The sequence below is a fragment of the Bos indicus x Bos taurus genome, chromosome 9 (genome assembly GCF_003369695.1).
Source record: "Bos indicus x Bos taurus breed Angus x Brahman F1 hybrid chromosome 9, Bos_hybrid_MaternalHap_v2.0, whole genome shotgun sequence".
Taxonomy (NCBI): Eukaryota; Metazoa; Chordata; class Mammalia; order Artiodactyla; family Bovidae; genus Bos; species Bos indicus x Bos taurus.
The window spans coordinates 86879773-86901423 of NC_040084.1; the positions used below are offsets into that span (position 1 = coordinate 86879773).

Genomic DNA, 21651 nt, shown 5'->3' on the forward strand with positions numbered 1-21651 from the left:
ACACCTTAGCAGAGAATATTCATTCCAATGATAAGAGTCCTACCTCTTCTTCCACATGGAGTTAATGTGATAAAAAAATTTCTTAATCTCCAATATATAATCCATAAAGGCCTGATAAGCTTCTGATTCAAATCCATTTCCCAGATTGGAGTGAAACAATATTATTTGTGTGTGAGATTATACTTATTTCTTACCAGATCTATGAATAACTTCTACCCGACGTTATATTTTGAGTAATATGAACATACTGGTCAAGAGACATTAAATTTTGCTCCCTCAGAGAAGTACTTTCAACTGAAGAAAACAACTTTCAATTGGAGAGAATGGAGTAAAATCAAGTCATCTGAGAGTCATTCTTTGTGACACAAATTCTTTTTGAAGTTATACTAAACAGTGTCCCCTTAATTTCCTTTCCTTCCTTTTCTGTGTTTATATACATACTCCTACTCCGTAATGATCCCTCCAGCTCTCCTACCCCTTCCAACTATGTACAGTACCTTATTTACAGAGGATTGTAAACATAAGTTCGCAGCATTTGTTCAAGGTATATAGCATCTGGTTCCTCTGGGATGAAAGAACCGTGGCTCTTTTGCTGCACATTTCCTTCAGAACCACCTTTCGCTTTTCCCTCCTTCCTAAATACCGCCGACCCGAGCGCGCTGAGGATAAGGGTGGAGGGGCGAGGGAAGACAGTCCGCGCAAGGCCTCCAGCGGCACAGGTCTCTCCCAGCCTAACCTGAACCTCCAAGGCCGCAAAGCCCGGGGCTCTTCCTGCAGCCCCGGGCGCGGCCAAGCCTCCCTTCCCCAGGGCAGGGCTCCTCTCAGGTCCGTGCAACCAGCCAAATCGGGCCCGCACCGGCCGCCGCGGCCCGCACGCCCACAGCAGCCCCTGGACCCCCGCCAGCGGGGATGGGCGTGGGCCCCCACGGCCACCGCCCCGCCAACTCCGGCTCTGGAGGAGAGAGTGCGCCCCACCCGCTACGCCAGCCTCGGACCTACCTGCAGGCGGACAGCGGGGCTCCTGGACAGCGGCCACGGGCCCGAGGGCGGGTGCCGAGGCAGCCGGAGCCCTTCCCGGGGACCCTAAGTATCCCCGAGGGGGCAGGGCGGACAGAGGCGCCGGGGGGCTGCCGCGGGCCAGCGCGGCCCGTCGCGGAGGTCGCGGGGACCTGGCTCTCCCTTCAGCACCAGGCCACCGCCGCCGCCGCCATTTTGCCTTTCACTCGGTGTCACCGCCGCCGCACTCCCTTGCAGGTTTCCCGGATGTGGGCATTTCCCGGCGTCGCTTGCGCGGGGGCCGAGGACTGGGGGCTTCTGCCCGCCGGGTGGTGGGGAGCGAGCGCGCCGCCTGCCGCCTCCCTCCCTCTGCGGTCGCCCGCTAGTCTGCGTGTCCGCCAGCTGCGTCGCCCCCGCCTGGCGCTGCCCAGGTGACTCGCCCAGTCTGCTGGCGTCAGGCTCCCTCCTCCCAAGCCCACTCAAGTATTTCAGTGTCTCTGTTTTATTATATGAGCTCTTTCTGTGGCCGAATATAGAATAAAAGATGCGTATCCGAAGGAGTTTATTTCTCAGAAGGAAACAGCAGTGAGTTGCCCTCTGAAACCTAGCTCTGGAAGTTCAGGATTCAAGATTTCTAGAGACTTTGAAATAACTAGAATTTTGCTTAGCACTTTCCCCGAGTAAATCGGCGAGTTTAAGAATTTGCTGAATCAGCCGGATTAATATATTCTTGAACCGGGACAGACTAGGGAGTTTAGAGATTTTGATCGGCCAACCGAATCGGTAGAAGAGGAAGTCATTATTGCTGTAATTGGGATAATGATGACTGCGAGAAGAGGCTTTATTTGTTAGATTGAATTAAAGTTTCAGATAGGATCATTGAGTTTATGTTTAAAGGTCCTTTCCACCCATTGTACAGAGCTCCTTTGCCAATTCTGCTTCTAGAAAATATACACAGTTAGTATTTTCAAATATCTCATTCTTTTTTAACTAGAGGAGACTAACTGTATTTAAGAATTCTTTTTTTCTGATGTTCAATTCGTTGTTGGCTACTCTGTTTAACTCTGTTAAAACTCTGTTAAACTCTGTTAAAAGATTACATTCCAGGAGAGGTTGGTTGAAAATCTATATTCCACAGTCACAGAGTCTGTAGAAGATATGACCCAAAGTGGCTCTAGGTCTTAACTGTTTTCAACTCGAGAACTAGGTAACCTGCAGGGTATCTTTCAGCCTCAACATTCTGTGACTAGTGTGAATCTAATATGTTTAGGGGCCTGTTTGCCCTCTGTAGGATTATGTATCTGAAAGAGCAGACTGCCCTCTGAACCTTGTCACCTGTCACCAACCCTCAGAACTTAAGTTCTTCATTTCTCTAAACCTAAAGGTGGATTTCTCCGAAAACTACTGTCTTTGGGAAACACTCCAGGATAATTCAAGGAGCTCAGGAAATTTCTCTCTATATTAAGAGGTTTATTCCTGTGAAGCCGAGGGAGAAAAGACCAGGGAAAGAAGAAAGGGAGTGCTCAGGAGAGAAGAACCAACCACCAAGATGAAAAGTGGCGGAGACTGGGAGGTGGTAGAAGTGAAAGACAAGGGAAGTACCTCCTAGGAGTGTTAGAGTCTAAGAATGACAATACATGCCATTGTGTTTGAAGGTCTTTTTGTGATGGAAAACCTTTGGTCCAGCTTTGGCCTATTCAGTTCTTCAATGCTTCGTGGAAGGTTATTTTGCTTTTGTTGTTGTTAAGTGTAGTTGATTTACAATATTGTGCTAGTTTCGTGTGTACAGCAGTAATTCAGTTCTAAATGTATATATTTTTCAGATTATTTTCCATTATAGGTTATTACAAGATATTGAATGTAATTCCATGTGTTATACAGCAAACCCTTGTTGTTTGTATATTTTATGTAGAGTAAGTTGTCTCATTTTGTTTTTATCAACAAAATGTAAGGGGCCAAATGTCATACTTGGGTAATTATAGGAACAGAGGCAGCACACGTGGAAGAAGTCTGCAGAGCACTGTGGTCCTGAGAACACAGGCCTTCCCAGTTCATAATATCTTAGGGGAAGTTTCTGAACTGTGAGTAGCCATATTCTCTTCAGTTCAGTTCAGTCGCTCAGTCGTGTCCAACTCTTTGTGACCCCATGAACCGCAGCATGCCAGGCCTGAGTGGAGAATTGTGTTCCACCTTCTTGAGAGCAGAGAATCTAGGTAAATTATTTGGAATTCTGAGCAGATTTGTCTCTCCAATTTTTTTCAAACATTATCAATGTGGAACTCATGGATATTTCTTTAATAGCTTCGGAGTTTTTAAAATTGATCAAATTTTTCCAGCTTTGGCTGTTAAGAGCTCTTCCAGTTAACTGCTGTGTCCCTGTGACATACTCCCATCCTTGTGGGCTTAAAAAATCAAAAACAACAACAAAAACTTTCTCAATTTCTGGCACTGCAAAATGCTCTAAACTACCTGGTTTATTTCTCGCCCTCCAAGAAGTCTTGGTTCGTTTTATTGGGAGAATGTTGTTAGAAACTAAATCTGGGCTTGAGTTGTGCTCGTTGCTACTGAGGTATCCTTGCTTGTAGGATCTCTAGCTAAGAAATTTTGGTTCCATACTATGCAGGAGTAAGGTCTGTGTTTTGATTTGTTGCAGCTAGTATTTTACAGTCTGGTATTAACTTCAGCTTATTTCCATGGCCTGTACAAAAATTGTTTTGAAAACTGATGCATATCTGATGGCTATGTTGGGCTGTCAACCGTTCTTCTCCCAAAGTCCAGTGATGACAGTTTGTTTATAATTAAAATTTTTTACCTGATCAGCTAGATTTTAGTCTCTTCTCCCTAATTCTGTCTTCTCACCCCCACCTCCTTTGTGGCTTTCTCTTCTAACATAGTGAAGTGTTGAAAATGTTTTGATGCTAAGATGACTGTAGTCGAGTATGTGTGTGCATGCTCAGTTGTCTCTTTTCGACCCTATGGACTGTAGGGCGCCAGGCTCCTCTGTCCATGGGATTTTTCCAGGCAAGAATACTGGAGTTGCCATTTCCTCCTCCAGGGGATCTTCCAAACCCAGGGATCAAACCGGAGTCTCCTGTGTCTCCTGCAGGTGGATTCTTTACCACTGAGACTGTAGTCTGTTAGTTCTTTTATTCTGTATTGCCACTTAAATGTTAATTGTGGTTCAGAATGATACCAATGAAATAGTTTAACAGTTGCATATCATAATTTGGGTCTACTCAGATTTCATTTCTGTAAAACAAGAGCACATCTACTGCTTCAGATCATCTAACTAGTCTGAGCTAGATATCTTGATCTCATAAGCTTAAATGAAGGCTTGATATAAACTATACACTAGTGAACTTAGTATGCTTCTTAGACAAGATTCTAGAATGGATTATTAAATGGATGATGTTTCCACAATACTGTGAAATAGAGTGTTATTCTCAAGGGACAAGGAATTTTTCAATTATGCTAAAATTTGGATAGGATGATTCAAATGTGCTATAGGATGGCTATAGCACAGGTGTTTTTCTCACAGTAGCCTTGTGAACAAGATAAATGAATGGGGCTGAATGTCAAAAATCAGGCTGGTTTACAAATATTTCAACAACTGCAGCTGAATACTAATGACTCACGTATCACTGATACTTGGGAAGACTCTAGGAGTGTGCCTAAGCATTACAGTCCATTTAACCCAAGGGAATGAAGGTGCAGCAAGCATGCTGGGCAATTCTAAAATGATCAGCTTCTGCAGAAAGGACTGAAAGGTGATCATTAGCTCTTTCCTAAAGTGAAATAACATTTGTCTTCTTAACCAGGAAGGATGTACCCATTGCAAGAATCAAAACCATTGGTGTTAACTTTAGGGAAGTATGGTTTACGGAGTATCAGGTGTGAAAAATTAAAGGTGTAAGTTAAATTAGCAGTCTAATTGAACAAGTATCAAAATAGTGAGAAAAGGCTGAGACAGCCACTACAAAGGAATATTGTACCCAGAACCAAGATAGATTTCTGTCATACTCTTAGCAAGGCAGAGACCACTGGGGAAGTATTCATTTTGGAAGTCACACTTTAATGGTGGTCTTTGGCAAATGAGGCATTTTTTTTTTAAAAAGGGAAAACATAATTGTGAATTTAATTTAGTTCAGACTGATTCAGGGCTTACTATTATCAGATATTGTGTTAAACAACTCAGAGATGGGCCCTGTTCTTGGGCTTATGGTCCAGTAGAGGGAGACAGGTTGCTCAGCAGAGGGCAGTAAGCACAGTACAAGCTCTGCACAATGGGCTTTTGATGCAGAGTACAATTTAGCCCAGATTGTTAAAGAGGCCAGCGAAGGGTTTCTCAAGAAAATGACACCTAAAAGGAGTTCAGAAAGGTAAGCTGGATTTAGCCAAAAAGGGCAAAAAAGGTGGGACAGGGAACCCTGCCCACAAGAAACCACTGAAGAGATTTTAAAAGTTTACCCCAAAGCAGCTACAATATGTAGTTTTGAATATCTGAATATATGATGAAAGAAATTAAATTTGCTTTCCGTGGCTCCCAAGTAAAGAAGACAAATGGAAGCAAGTTTCAGTTCAGTATGTGAAAATTCATTTATTTAGTGGAAACTTATAGTAAAGCACCCCAACACAATGGAAATTCCATAAAATGATTGGTGGTTGGTTTTGTCTCATAGTGAACCTACAGTAGGTTCACATGATCATTTCATTAACCCACAATAATGATTCTACCTTTTTTATAGGATTGTTTAGGACCCCACTCACACATTAAAACCTTGCCATATGCTATATCACTTACAGCTGTCAAATGAGGAGGCTACACTGGGAAACGGGAGACTTCATCATCGTGTATTTTCAAGTAGAGGCTGGATGAAAATTTTTTGTTGGGAATCTGTGGATGTGATGATTAAGTTTAGGTTGGAGATGCCCTCAAAGATATTGTTCACCTTGGAGATCCTAGAGTCCTCAAAAGAAACTATTTGATAGTTTTCATGAATGAAAGCAGTGAGAATGAACACATTCATAAATTAGGGTTTTATTTATACTACATAAAGCTTATGTTTCTTATTACATCTGGCAGAACTCATCAACTGATAGAAAATGTGACACTATTCAAATGTACTTTCTTTTGCTTATGGTTACAAATACCCTTAAATCAAATCAAAGCTTCAAACTTCAAACTTGTTTCCAGTCCAAGCTAGTATGCTAACCCTAAATGTCTGGTTCCCTCCCTCTACCGATTATTTACTATAACAATCAAGAGAAATTATTTACATTACTGCTGGAAATTGAGAAGGGTGCCAACAGCATTCATGAAACCTTCAGCTTTTCAGCAGCAGGTAATATGATTAAATCAGAGGCACAAAGCATTTTCCATTCACTGTACATGGAAAATGTGCCACTTGGGAGCCAGGGTCTCCCAGGAATGAGGATCAACTCTGAGCCCATTCAAAGCAAGGATGCTGACCTGCCAAGTGGAATGGGAGGATGCCTCTACTGAGTGAAGAGAGGGACACTGCAGCTTAGGCTGCTGCAAGGTATTCATATAAACGGAAATATAAAGTCAAAAGGACAATTCTTAGGTATATTATTACTGAATCCATGTTTTTACTGCGAGAGAATGTGCATTCACAAATATAACATGTATATTTCATTTTTTATGAAAAATTATTTACATTAATGGATACAAAGTGGTATGAAAAGAACTATGTCTGTTTGAGATTATTGGTACTTTTTCTTTTGACTGCTTTTTCTGTAATGAATGGCTTTTGTAATAACAAAGTTTTAAAAACTAGCCCCAGCAATAAAACTAGAAACTGATTAAAAATTCCTATCAGCAACATTTTTTTTCCTTCTTCAATTCTTTGGAATTCAGAGTTACTAAATATCTTTAGTCAATTATTTTTTGAGCCAAATATATATATATATATATATATATACAGAACAACAAATGCATATATATATATATTCTATTTTAAAATGTAAACAAAAAAAACTTCAAACCCCCAAAATCCTGAGAATAAGTCAACATAAAAAAACTGAACATATTTATTGGGCCAGAAAGACAAAAACTTGTAATTATCTGTTGTTGGAATTGTAAAGTAAATAAACAGAAACTTCCTGTGTAACAGGAGTGATCTTTCATTAAGGTCTTTACAATTCAATGATGCATTTACTCTTAACAAACTTTGGAAAGACAGTATCATAAAACTGTCTCAAAATTCTATGTTAGGTCATCATTAACATTAAAGATAAGGATGGCAAAACTCTTTACTCCTATCACATCATCATACTAGTCTCATACATGTTACCTCTCAAATTTTAGTTGGAAGCTGGCTCACTTACCAATGTCAAATCCTATTTTATTGCACAATGTCCAATTCAGCAATTTTCAACTATGGTGTAAAAAACTATATAAAAGCAAAAATCCTTATGAAAAATGTATTTTGTCTTTTTTCAAGAGAAACAAAGCTGGGTCTAAGGAGAGTTCTATTCAAACCCATTCTAATAAAGGAACCCATCAAAACATTTTCACCTTAAAAAAAATTTGAGCACTACCAAAAACTGTCATTTTTGCTCTACTCAATTCTTACTGAAGAAAGTTTACTGAAATTATTAAGGAAATAAAATGTTGAAGGACTGAAGAACTACTTGCAGTAAAGAGAATAAATACTAGTATTGAAAAATGTCACCAGGGAGGGACATATCATACCCCACATACTGCTGATAAAAAGGAAAGGAACCTGTTGGTGGTTTGACATTATTAAGCCCTACAACATCAAAAATGGAGAGTTGGTTCCATGAGCTGTCTAGAATGGTGCTGAAGGCAGTGCTTTCATCAGAACAAGGATCCCTCTGATGTTCCGCCACATATTTCAATTCTTTTGCCATGGGTCATCAATCAGACTCCAGCAACTGTTAGAGCAATATTCAACTAACAAACTGGGCATCAACATTAACAATAGTTTACGGATGTTCCCCTTGCAAATTTCACATTTTCCAATAACAAAAATTTGCACAGAAATTGGCATTTGAAAGGCTGTAACTGTATGTTTTACCTGAAATCTTTTAGTATCTTCATGAAAAAAGCTGTCTAGTAACATAAATTGCTTCTGCATCCGTTCCACAAACAAGACAAGGACCTAAAACATCCAGACTGTTCACAGACAAGGTCCTATTAGGAAGCAAGCTTGTGATTTCAATACGATCTTTGGCAGGATCAGTGCTGAGCCAGGAGCTTATAAGAGACTGGTGAACATTAGCTTGGTTACTAATGGTATGAGACAAAAAAGTACTATTTCTTCCTCCTGGGAAAAAAAAGAAAATGGGAAAACACTGTTCAAGATCAATTTTATACTAGTAAATCTCTGAAATTCTAATATTTAAAAAATGTAATGATATAAACTTGTTTTAACTCTCAAGAATAACAGGCTGATGATTCCATTATAACACATCACCATTTTTGACCAAAAGCTTCTAAGTCAGTGATATTAAACACTCAAATTTTCATGGGATAACATGGCTTTCAAACTTGAACTCTTCAGCAAAGCACAAGATTAATTTTGACCTTGTCTTCCTATTTATACTTTAATGGAAAGTCTCAGAAATGTAGCAAAATGGCTAGAGGACAAGTAGAATAGATGTAGATAATATGTAGAAACCTAAACGGTTAGATAATCAAAAAATGAAGTGATCACGAGAAAATTTCTGGATGTATTTCTAAAAATACATATTTCTAAAAATATAATCAACTTGCTGTAGATCTCCTTTTATTCTTGCATTTATTTTAGGTAAATATTCTTAAAAGTAGACTTTTAGAACACTACCAAATTATAAACTTTTATCTCTGACAGTGCTCTGCATTTAACATAGAATTATTTCAGTTTTAGCCTTCATTTCAAATTTTCTTTCTACTTTTTGCCAGATCAAATAAAGACAGATTTCATTTACTCTCAATAAATGGCTGACACCTACTATATGCCAGGCTCGGTGCTAAGTGCTGGGAATACAAGGCAAAGTCTCTGATACCTTGAAGTTTAAAAATTAGTGGGTTTAAATCTTGCTGATTCTTAAAGCCCAGCTCAACTTCCTTTTCTGAGAAGTCTGTCAAGATGACTCTGGTTCATGCTTTTTTCTTTCCTGGAACCCTCAGCACTTGTATGCACCCCTAATAATTTACTATTTGCAACATTTCTTATATCATGATTTAACTTTCTTTGGCCCCTTCTCCTAAATTAAAACTAAGTATTCCTTAAGAGCAGGTTGTATAGATTATTTTACTTTTTCACAGTGTCTAATACTGTTCATTGCAATACCAGACACAGGATACAGTAAATGACTATTTCCAATCTAACCAGCCTTTTTCAAACTATAAAATCTCAAACGCAAGATGGTGGGGCTAGAAGAAGAAATAAAAAACCAAGTGCTTAGCTACTCCTGAGTATTTATTAGAAACTAATAAAACTATTAGTTTCTCCATACATGAAGTTATTAGCACAGGCATACTCCATGCTCTGCACATTCCATACTTTTCCAGAATTTTTCTGGAGAAGTTTTGGACTTTTCCTTCTTAGTTTCTGTTTACCTTTTACTGCTCCAATATTACTCTTGAATACTGTGAAAATGAACATTAGAATCACTGTGCAAAGTCTGTCTCCTGGTCCCCCTGCTTCCACTTTTCCAACCCTCTTCCCATAGTTGCTAAAGTGGTTGTTTGGAAACATAAGACAGATCACCCCACTTCCCTGCTCAAAATTCTCCAGTGGCTTTCAGTCACGTCAGAACGAAATCTCAACTCCTGCTCCCAGTCTGCCGAGTCCTGCTCCTCAGCTCCTTCTCACCATCTACTCCCCCTCCTGCCTGCTGAACTGCAGCCACACTGGCTCTTTTCTGTTCTCAGTCTCAGGCCTTTGGAATTTGGTGTTTCCTCTACCTGGAATGCTTGCCTGTGACTGGTACTTTCATCTCTTCAGGTTTCTGCTCAGATCTTCTCTCCTCTGCCAAGCGGCCCCTCCCCAATTAATTTTTTTTTATCATCCTACTCTCTTTACTCTTCTGCATGGTCATCAGGGTATTTGATCCAGTTCTTTTCCGTTTTGCTCTGTCTCCTTTGCTACTTTGCTGTGCTCTACTATGTACTGTAGGAATGAATTCCTTTTTCCAGGCTCCCTTGCCATCTGCCTTCCAGGTGAACCCTGCGCGTGGGAGATAACTATCGTGGGTGACGAAGGCAGAGAGGCTGTGGGGAGTAGGGTGGGGGTGGGGAAAAGCTCCAGGTTTCTGACAACAACACAGTGATTCCAGCCCCAGCTGAGGTGGCACCTTTTCTGCTGATCCAGAACCAACTCTGATAGTACTTCTAACAGGGCAGTGGAGGTTATTAACAACTGTTCATTTCTGGACATTCCTCCTTTTTGTTATTTGCTCTTCCAGCAACCCTTCCATTCCCTTTTGTTCTTCTAGCCCAACACACATGAAAACAATTCCTTCTAAATCCAGGATAGTTTCTGCTTTTCTGTTTGGACTTTTACTGAAACATCATCTACTGACTTACTGTCTACTGGAATATTTGCTCTACGTGCCTTGAGGCTTTTCTGCTCCCTGTCATGGGCTCTAACACCTAGAAGAGTACCTAGCACATGGCACTTCATAAACATTTGCTGAGTGAATGAACAAAGTTTGCAGTCATAGACAAGCTCAAAAACAGGAAGCTTAGAAAACACCAAAAGTGAAAATAAAAATTCTTTTTAATTTTAAGTGTATAGTTTCTGGATGACCTTTACTTGTGTTATGTCGCTTCAGTCGTGTCCAACTCTTTGCAACCCTACGGACAGTAGCCCACCAGGCTCCTCTGTCCATGGGATTCTCTAGGCAAGAATACTGGAGTGGGTTGCCATGCCCTCCTCCAGGGGATCTTCCCAACCCAGGGATTGAACCCGCACCTCTTATGTCTCCTGCATTGATAGGCAGGTTCTTTACAACTAGCGCCACCTGGGAAGTCCAACCTTTACTTACCTCTGTCTTTAATCAGGAGACAAAGCCTTTTATTCTGAGAAACCAGTACCTTAATACATAAAGGATCAACTTTTGTCTTGTCATACACCTTTGACAATGTAATATAGGAGAGTGATCAGTGCCTATTCTGTGGCATGAGGGCCCACAACAATGTACTTACAAAGTTAGCCAGCTAATAGCATTTCTAGTCGTCAGCAGTATAGCGGTCAGTAGCTGATAAATTTCACGCCCTGTGATACTAAAATTTACTCTGAGGCCAGAGAAAGGAAACCTTCTGTCACTCCTTAATGTTAAAAATATGACTATTTCTCATTTGGTGTATCAAAATATAATCTAAAGTTGCCCAAAAGAATCTTCATTAAAACATTTTACCTTGGTGAAAGAGTGATGACTTCTCAGGTCCGTCTGTGGAGGCATCCCAATGCCAGAGAGATCCATCTTCAGAACAAGTGAACAGATGATCTGGGTTGGATGGGTGAAAGTGAACTTCCCACACTATGAGATAAGAACCAAGGTTAGTTAAACCAACATCAAAACACTACCTCTAGGCATATCATCCATTAACCTCCATCACATACCTTCAAACTCTAAGCCTGTGATAAAATCAAAGGCTTCAGTGTCAAAGAGAAGGCATAATATAATGCTCCAAATGGCTGAAACACGTAGATAGGATAAAGACGTCAAGTAAATCTACTTGTGTATTGGGCCAGCAAATGAATGAAAATAAATGCTAGTCATCTGACCTACTGCTTTTTTACATAGAAAAGTATTGGGTTGGCCAAAAAGTGTGTTCAGGTTTTTCCATACCAATTTATGGCAAAACTCGAACAAAGTTTTGGCTAACCCAATGACAGTGGGATAATTCTGAAAAGATTTTTTGAAAATTGTTAAGTTCTTTTATTTTAAATTCCTATGTCATTAATATTTGAAGGCTTTATTATTGGAAAGGGAGAGGGAAGACCATAAAAGCAGTATACAAATGAAGTTCTAAGAGGCAGAGTCCAATTTTGGCTCATGCCAAGACTCTGCTCTGTATCACAGAAATAGCAACTAGCTCTCAGCAAGCCAAAACCTGGAAAGGCTTCAAGAATCTGGATCCAGTTTCAGATGAAGGACTTTTAAGAAGCCAACTTAGGACTAGGGGCTCCTCAAGCTCTCAACATTAAGGGAACTTTGTGTGCCAACAGACACCTGGGAACCAAGGACTGGCCAGGACTCCTCAGGAAGGTATCTGCAGCATGAAGGTAAAAAAAGTAGTCTGTAAGCAACGGTTCTGTGATTCTGGGTTAGGTAGGCTTAGAAAGCACCCAGAGTGTAGTATAAAAAGTGCAAGGCACATGTTTGCAAGCTGGCATTTTCATTCTGACAGTTACCACAATTAAACATGCTGCAGAACAAAAAGGTGACCTTCCTCTGGAAAAGAATGTGTTCTGGGTGAGTCCCTGTGTAAAGTACATTTATGCTGTTTCACTAAAACAAAGTAAAACAGAAGAGCCTAATAGAGCCATTGAAGACTGCCCAAATCGAGATACTTATGTATTTATATACTTTCCAATTAGAAAACAAACCTCTAGCCAAGAGTCAAGATGAACTGAAATACATTACAAGCCACTAGTGTGTTCTGCTTAACAATAAAGGCTGGTATTTAAAAATAGGCTGGTGAGAAGAGCTTTGAAACTTTATAATTCTAACTACTACTGGGTTAGCAACAACAGAATGTGATGCATACCCTATTTATTCCCCCCTCTCCCCGCCCCCCACCCCACATAGCCCTACCTAGAAGAGGGAAACAGTTTTTATTTGCTTCTTATATATAATTTTTGGAGAAGGAAATGGCAACCCACTCCAGTATTCTTGTCTGGAGAATCCCAGGGACGGCGGAGCCTGGTGGGCTGACGTCTATGGGGTTGCAAAGAGTCGGACACGACTGAAGCGACTTAGCATAGCATAGCATAGCATAGCATAGCATATATAATCTTAAAAACTAATAATCTTCCCCAAGTATTAATAATGTGAAACTTTAGCTTCGAAGTTACAATACTGGTATAATGTTTGCTTTTCTACACTTTTATTCAAGCATTAATACCAACTTTTCCCAAGACAGAATTTAAAACTATAACCCACCCTGACCTGTGGTGATAAAACATCTGTTCAGCCAAAACATCTCCACTAAAATCAAAAGACAAACAAAAAAAGGCAAGAGCCTATATCTTTTGTTCTTGCTAAAAGAAAAAAAAAAAGGTATAATAATAAATTGAAGAACACACAGACTGGCAAATATTAAAAACAACAACCTACATTTTGCATGGGAAAAGTACATTCTGACATACTGGGTATGACAATATAAACTGGTTATTATTTTTACGTAGAACAATTTGTCAACATGAATCACAGCTTTAAAATTATGCCAAATTTTTGACTCATCAATTCTATTTCTAAAAATTATCCTAAAAAATAAGCACATAAAGATAAACACATATGGATAATCACTACAGTTTTATGTATAATAAACATAAATTAAAGAATGTAAATGTCAAATAAGAAAGGAGTTAATTATTACAAACTTACACAATTCAGTCAAAAGTTCTGCTGTAGAATGATCCATATGTATCATTTATGGAAATTTGCTAACACTATGTTGTATAGCTCAGCCACCAAAAACTTAATGTATCTTCACAACACTTACTTTCAGCTTCATGAGCCTTTAGTAGAGACACAGGCATTGTACCTTGTCTAACATCCCAAATACTCAACATTCCATCCTGGCCGCCAGTAGCTACAACGTGCTGCTGGTTGGGATGTCGATCAACACAGTGGAGTGGCACTCGGTCACCAGTCCTTTAATGGGAAATACAATGACTTCAAACAGTGATAAAGTATAATTTATCATTGAATAACCCATGAAACAAGTTTCATCCCAGTAACTAAATGATAATTTTGTGGCTAGGGCTACTGGCTAAACTTAAACCATGTCAAAAACCTGATTACATTAAATATACCTCTAAATACTAGAATTCTGAGGGGGAATTAAAGGCTGGAGTTATTCATTCTCTCTTCAATTTGGACACATATGGAATAAGAAAATTTGATGGTAAGATATGCAAAAATTTCCATTTCTTAGCTTTTAAAAAACATTATATATCAACATAAACAGCATACTCCTTACTTCTATTCTGTCTTATTTAATGCTTAGTTTACATATATATTTTTCAGTTTGACACATACTATTATCTAGAGAAGGCTGCAAACATAGAAAGGGTATTTCTGCTTAGAAAAAGTATCTTGGACTGTATTTTTCTCCCAATCACATCTAGAGTGTATTATTTCACTATTAATTGGATCACCTGATGAGGAAAAATAAGTTCCCCATTAAATAATATACACTTCAAAAAGAAAATATAAACTTCTGATCAATACTACAAGTATTTATTAAATGCAGTAAGGTATTATCCACACAGTCAAAGGCTTTGGCATAGTCAATAAAGCAGAAATAGATGTTTTTCTGGAACTCTTGCTTTTTCCATGATCCAGCCGATGTTGGCAATTTGATCTCTGATTCCTCTTCCTTTTCTAAAACCAGCTTGAACATCAGGAAGTTTATGGTTCACATATTGCTGAAGCCTGGCTTGGAGAATTTTGAGCATTCCTTTACTAACATGTGAGATGAGTGCAATTGTGTAGTAGTTTGAGCATTCTTTGGCATTGCCTTTCTTTGGGATTGGAATGAAAACTGACCTTTTCCAGTCCTGTGGCCACTACTGAGTCTTCCAAATTTGCTGGCATATTGAGTGCAGCATTTTCACAGCATCATCTTTCAGGATTTGGAATAGCTCCACTGGAATTCCATCACCTCCACTAGCTTTGTTCGTAGTGATGCTTTCCAAGGCCCACTTGACTTCACATTCAAGGATGTCTGGCTCTAGATCAGTGATCACACCATCGTGATTATCTGGGTCGTGAAGATCTTTTTTGTACAGTTCTTCTGTGTATTCTTGCCATCTCTTCTTAATATCTTCTGCTTCTGTTAGGTCCATACCATTTCTGTCCTTTATCGAGCCCATCTTTGCATGAAATGTTCCTTTGGTATCTCTGATTTTCTTGAAGAGATCCCTAGTCTTTCCCATTCTGTTGTTTTCCTCTATTTCTTTGCATTGATCGCTGAAGAAGGCTTTCTTATCTCTTCTTGCTATTCTTTGGAACTCTGCATTCAGATGTTTATATCTTTCCTTTTCTCCTTTGCTTTTCGCTTCTCTTCTTTTCACAGCTATTTGTAAGGCCTCCCCAGACAGCCATTTTGCTTTTTTGCATTTCTTTTCCATGGGGATGGTCTTGCTCCCTGACTCCTGTCAAATGCCAAAGCCTTTGACTGTGTGGATCACAATAAACTGGAAAATTCTGAAAGAGATGGGAATACCAGACCACCTGACCTGTCTCTTGAGAAATCTGTATGCAGGTCAGGAAGCAACAGTTAGAACTGGACATGGAACAACAGACTGGTTCCAAATAGGAAAAGGAGTACGTCAAGGCTGTATATTGTCACCTTGTTTATTTAACTTATATGCAGAGTACATCATGAGAAACACTGGACTGGAAGAAACACAAGCTGGAATCAAGATTGCCGGGAGAAATATCAATAACCTCAGATCTGCAGATGACACCACCCTTATGGCAGAAAGGGAAGAGGAATTAAAAAGCCTCTTGATGAAAGTGAAAGAGGAGAGTGAAAAAGTTGGCTTAAAGCTCGACATTCAGAAAACGAAGATCATGGCATCTGGTCCCATCACTTCATGGGAAATAGATGGGGAACAGTGGAAACAGTGTCAGACTTCATTTTTGGGGGCTCCAAAATCACTGCAGATGGTGACTGCAGCCATGAAGTTAAAAGATGCTTACTCCTTGGAAGGAAGGTTATGACCAACCTAGATAGCATATTCAAAAGCAGAGACATTACTTTGCCAACAAAGGTTCGTCTAGTCAAGGCTATGGTTTTTCCTGTGGTCATGTATGGATGTGAGAGTTGGACTGTGAAGAAAGCTGAGCGCCGAAGAATTGATGCTTTGAACTGTGGTGTTGGAGAAGGCTCTTGAGAGTCCCTTGGACTGCAAGGAGATCCAACCAGTCCATTCTGAAGGAGATCAGCCCTGGGATTTCTTTGGAAGGAATGATGCTAAAGCTGAAACTCCAGTACTTTGGCCACCTCATGCGAAGAGTCGACTCCTTGGAAAAGACTCTGATGCTGGGAGCGACTGGGGGCAGGAGGAGAAGGGGACAACAGAGGATGAGATGGCTGGATGGCATCACTGACTCGATGGACGTGAGTCTCAGTGAACTCCGGGAGTTGTGATGGACAGGGAGACCTGGCGTGCTGCAATTCATGGGGTCGCAAAGAGTCGGACACGACTGAGCGACTGATCTGATCTGAAGGTATTATCAAGCCCATCAAATTACACAATTGATCTGGAACAACATGGGTCCACTTACATATGAGTATTTTTCAGTAGTAAATATACATTGCTACATGATCTAAGGTTGGTTGAATCTGGGAAGGTGGAACCTTCGGTACAGAGGATTCCTGGTATATACAGTGCCAACTATAAAGTATACATGGATTTTCGTGTTTATAGAGGGTCAGTGACTCTAATGCTTATATTGTTCAAGGGTCAACTGTATTTGCTTTATCAAAGTTAATCAGAAATTACTCTTAACATGCAATTGAAATACAATATAGTTTATAAAGTCAGTTGCTACAAATAATCAAACAAATTTGCTTTACACTACTGAAATTACAAATCAAAACTTACAGTGATAATATCTGTGTGGGCTCATTTCGTTGTTGTCTAAAATCCCATATTTTTAACTGTCCAATTGAATTTACTGTAAGGATCTCAGGAGTTCGAAGGAAGGTTACAGCATGGAGTGTACTGCTATCTGCATTGTCTGTAAATTAAGAAAACCACAGTGTATGTTAACAGGGCACCACTTTTCCATGAATATCTTAAACAGCGTTCCCTCTGTTGACTGAAAAATTACAAGTGAAATTTTAAATAAGTCACAATTTTATTTTTATGGAAAAATATAGGAACATATGTTAAAATGGACTCTCCTTTGATAGAAAAATTATATTACTCACAGGACATCTGAACTGTTTTCCAAATTGAGGACTAAGTTTTCATATATTTCTCTATTTCCACTTAAGAGTACTACCCTCCATGTCTGAGACAGCTGTTCAAGTTTCTTTATAATCCAATTTTATCTCCCACCACTGCTTCACCCTAGACAGCCTAGACATCATGTTAAAAAGCAGAGACATTATTTGCCGGCAAAGGTCCATCTAGTCAAAGCTACGGTTTTTCCACTAGTCATGTATGGATGTGAGAGTTGGACTATAAAGAAAGCTAAGTGCTGAAGAATTGATGCTTTTGAACTGTGATGTTGGAGAAGACTCTTGAGAGTCCCTTGGACTGCAAGGAGATCAAACCAGTCCATCTTAAAGCAGATCAGTCCTGAATATTCATTGGAAGGACTGATGCTCAAGCTGAAGCTCCAATCCTTTGGCAACCTGATGTGAAGAACTGACTCACTGGAAAAGATTCTGATGCTGGGAAAGATTGAAGGCAAGAGAAGGGGACGACAGAGAATGAGATGGTTGGATGGCATCACTGACTCAATGGATATGAGCTTGAGCAAGCTCCAGGAGTTGGTGATGGACAGGGAAGCCTGGCGGGCTGCAGTCCATGGGGTCGCAAAGAGCACCTGAACTCAACTGCTTTACCCAGAACCTCCATTCTGTTGGGCCAAACACCACAGCTTCCTACAGAGCTCATTCTGACCCTGTATTATTCTGCTGACTCATCTCAAATCGATTCATCTTTATCCTTATCAGCTCTCTCTTCTGCCATGTTCTTCCTGTTTGCCTTAATGTTCCTTCTGTTTTTTCTAGTGTGTCTAAGCTTATACATCTTTATTTAGTATATACTTAAAGACTTTTGTTTTGTGACCCTCCTCCCAACTGTCACCAGGCCGGCAGTCTTTCAAAGCTAAACAAATGGTATTCCTCAGAACTAAAATAATAATAATACAAAAAACTGATTCATGGGCTCAATCCATAGAAGTTCTAATTCAAGAGGTCTAGGGTGATGGGCTGTTAAAAATCTCCTCAGGCAAGTCTGTGCAAAATATGGTTGAGAACTACTACACTAGTCAGACATGATTTAGCAACTAAACCACTACCACTGCACTAAATAATCCTTCTAAAACATGACGTGGGTACATTACCCCTTTGCTCAAAAACTTTCAATGGCTCCTTAGCTGTCTACCTAATAAAGTGTATTAGATTCTTCACAACCTGACTGCAATCTACCTTTCTTGTTTCATCTCTCAATTCTCCAAATATCTAAAGTCAGGTCAAACTACACTTTCTGTCATTCTCTGAATGGCCTTACCCCGCCTCTATGCTATTCCCTTTATCTGGTGTGCCACTTCTCAGTATTATTTATGGTCTAGAATCTAGATTAAATGAATTGCCCTGCCCCTCAATTCTTTATCCGATAATTCCTTCCAACCATCCTCCCCATAAATTTCTCTTTCTTCTACTCAGTCCTTCATACAGGCCTTATCAACATACCATCTTGATAAAGGGATTCTGCTTTGTATATTTCTAAATCCCTCAAACATTAAACCCCTGGCATTGCACATGGGCAGTGCTCAATTACTATACGATAGACCAAAGAAAGATAATTTTTCTTACCTATAGTTCTTACAGCTTCCTTGTGATCAGCTCTGAAGAGATTTATCCGACCATCTTCTCCAACTGTGACAATCTCTGGGTTGTTGCACACAACACCTGTGCATGGTGCATTGCTACAGGAAGGACTGCCCGGACCCGTGTGGTAGTGAGCTGCTGTCCACTGCTGGCTGGCTGACAGAGTCTAGGTGTCAGAAATGAGGCTATGATTAATTAAAGCAAAGCTCCCCAAAATTAGCACTTTCCCCAACTACGCTATTATTTTAAAACTTTGTTTCATACCTTTCTAGAAAAACAGTACTCTTTTCCCTTTGTATTTCAAAGTATTAAGGTCTAGGAAATACTTCCATTAAAGCTCTGTATTCACCAGATTAGATTCCAAAGAAACACTGTTTAATAATATTCCAAACTTATCTCAAACTAAAGAAACAGTTTTTAAGTATCAGGTAATTATGTGTTCAAAGACAACTCCAAATTCTTAAGGGAACTGATCTACATTGAAGAGAGAAATCTCTGCAGGGCTTTCCAGATGACTCTATTAAGAATAACGTTTAACTAGATCTGGGTCTTATACTTACTAAGCATGCCTATTAGTAAGATGACCTTTATTAATATCCAAATCTAAATAAGCATTCTCTTCCAGCAACTTAAAACTGTTAACTTCAAGTGGGCCCATTTTAAAGGACTACCCTTACCACTATGCTCTAAAGGTCAGCACTCTTAGCCTTTGACATATAAGAAAGGCATAGAAAAAATGTCAAGCCTTCATATAGTGTGTCTTTCCTTCTAATTAAAACCTCGGTTCTGTTCACAGAAGCAAAGTAGCTGTTCCTGCTCCCTCTCATGATGTCTGAGCTAGAAAGTGCTCTTTCTTCAGAAAACCAGAGGATCTTAAAAGAGAGTTACAGGAAAATTACTTGCCAGAATACCATATTGTTACATGGAACCTAAGAAAATTGAAGAGTTACCCAATTTCAATGAAAGTTCACACAAAAATGGTTCTAGAATTAGTCAACTAAAAGATGGGTAATACAATGACATTTCCCCATCCTTTTTATAGTTTTTGAGACAATAAAACTTTATTATTTGTCACTATTAAGTACAGCCTCTTTAAGCTTTCCTAAAAATAATTAAAATGCAAACTGAGTTTTCAAAGAAAAATTCTTTACCTGGTTATTTGGATGGTGGAGGAAAATTGTCACACATCCTGTCGATGAAGCAGCTACAATTCTTTCCTGGTCCAAAAACTAAACAGAAAATTCCTGCATGTTATAAATTCATAAATGTCAGCAGGGCGGAAGCCCATTTATCTAACTCAATTAGCAGTGTAACCATTTTAAAATGCAAAGAACCTACAAATGCTAAGCAAATAAAATGCCAAAGTCAAAACTGCTATACAAATAAAAGTATTTTCATAAAGAATAAACAACAATAATTTTTTCCCCCTAAACCTGTTCATCTACAATTGATTTAATTTTGTACAACTACCATAAAGGTTTAGGAAAGTATAATTCCCAGGGTCAGGAAGCTTTCCACAGAAGAAAATGCAGGGACTCTGAAGTCTTACAGATCAGAATTTGAAAACTTAATTCCATTCCCACCACTTATTACCCGATTTGAAACCTTGGCCAAGTTCTCCAAGTCTTGGTAAACTTGTAAAACGAGAATTCAAAAAGCAAAAACATGTAAAGTGCCTTGCATAGTATTTGTCATATAATTCATGCTCAAAATATTTTAGTTTTCTCATGAGAGATAACAATACTTGATTCACCAGCATTCCATGAGAATGAAATTAACTTATGTAAACACAGCTTGGCACATAGTAGATGGTCAATTAAACAAACAAGCTACGATTAACTTCACATCCCCTTCCCCTAACCAGCTATATGACATGGCAAATCATAACCTACAGAGAATTCAAGTTCTTGTAAACCCGGGGTAAGACTAGACAAACTGTAAGGTCCTTTACATCTCTCAATGTATTACTCTCAATTTTTTAAAAGTTAGCTCTTGGATATTACAACAGACGTACTTGTAAATCCATTACATCACCATGATGTTTGATACTGCACAATAATTGATGGTCTCCTTCAAATCCTCCATCAGAATCCAAGTTTCCAAAATCTCCAATAGACCACATTGAAACATAATTTTCCTGAAAAGCAGAAAATTTCATTTTGAGATGAAATATACGTCAAACTCCCCGAAATTGAAATGTGCACTGCCTTCAATCAACCCTGCTTTAAAAGTATCCCGGGCAGACGGCATAATAATCATTAAAAACACAAGAAACGAGGCCACTGATGGCTCTCAGATATAAGGCGACCGAGCGTGAGATGTGCATTCGGTAGAGAGAACCGCGTTAGGAGCTACGAAACAGGAGTTCGCGCGCTGGCTGACGGGGGCGCGGTTCCTGGAAGGAAGGAGATAGCAGGGACTCCAGGCCGGGCGCAGGGGTACCTCATTGTCCCAAGAGCCCGTGGCGAAAGTCTCCGCTGTCTGCAGGCTCCCTGGAGGTAATGGTCGCCAACGAGTCTTGCTGATTTTCTGTGACACAAACTTAGCATAAATTTCCTCCATGCTGAGAGGAACCCAGGCAGGCACAGCACGAAGTACAGGGCGTGCCACTCAGTCCCGCCCCTTCTCGCTGAGCCCTGATTGGACCGGACCTTATGAGGGACGGTGGCTGCAGAGAGCCAATTCTCCTCCGTCGGCAGTGCGGGAACGAACAACCCGGCCCCAAACGCGAAGAAGATGCGACGGCCTTCCTCATCAAGGCGGCTCTGAACCAAGGCAAAAGCATGCCAGTCCTTGTGCTGTAGGACCATCTGCAAAATCGGTATAGGAACACCGAGACAATACATTGGCGCAAAAGAATTTGTAATGTAAAGACA

General features: G+C 39.8%; 2 protein-coding genes across 2 annotated transcripts in view; both read right to left on the bottom strand.

Annotated features, from left to right (window-relative positions):
• The window catches only part of LATS1 (large tumor suppressor kinase 1), a 39161-nt gene extending 37785 nt beyond the window's left edge, over nt 1-1376 (bottom strand). Inside the window, exon 1 of the mRNA XM_027551808.1 lies at nt 1000-1376. The gene's annotated coding sequence lies outside the window, so the exon portion shown is untranslated. The remainder of the gene's footprint in view (nt 1-999) is intronic.
• A 4191-nt stretch (nt 1377-5567) lies between these two features.
• NUP43 (nucleoporin 43) lies at nt 5568-21408 on the bottom strand. The gene is made up of 8 exons (XM_027551810.1): nt 21218-21408; nt 20790-20912; nt 19927-20004; nt 18761-18941; nt 16815-16950; nt 13700-13851; nt 11386-11508; nt 5568-8306 (listed from the first exon to the last, which is right to left on the bottom strand). Exons 1-8 carry the CDS (start codon nt 21335-21337, stop codon nt 8077-8079), a joined length of 1143 nt encoding a protein of 380 aa, XP_027407611.1. The 5' UTR covers nt 21338-21408; the 3' UTR covers nt 5568-8076.
• Between the last annotated feature and the right edge of the window lie 243 nt (nt 21409-21651).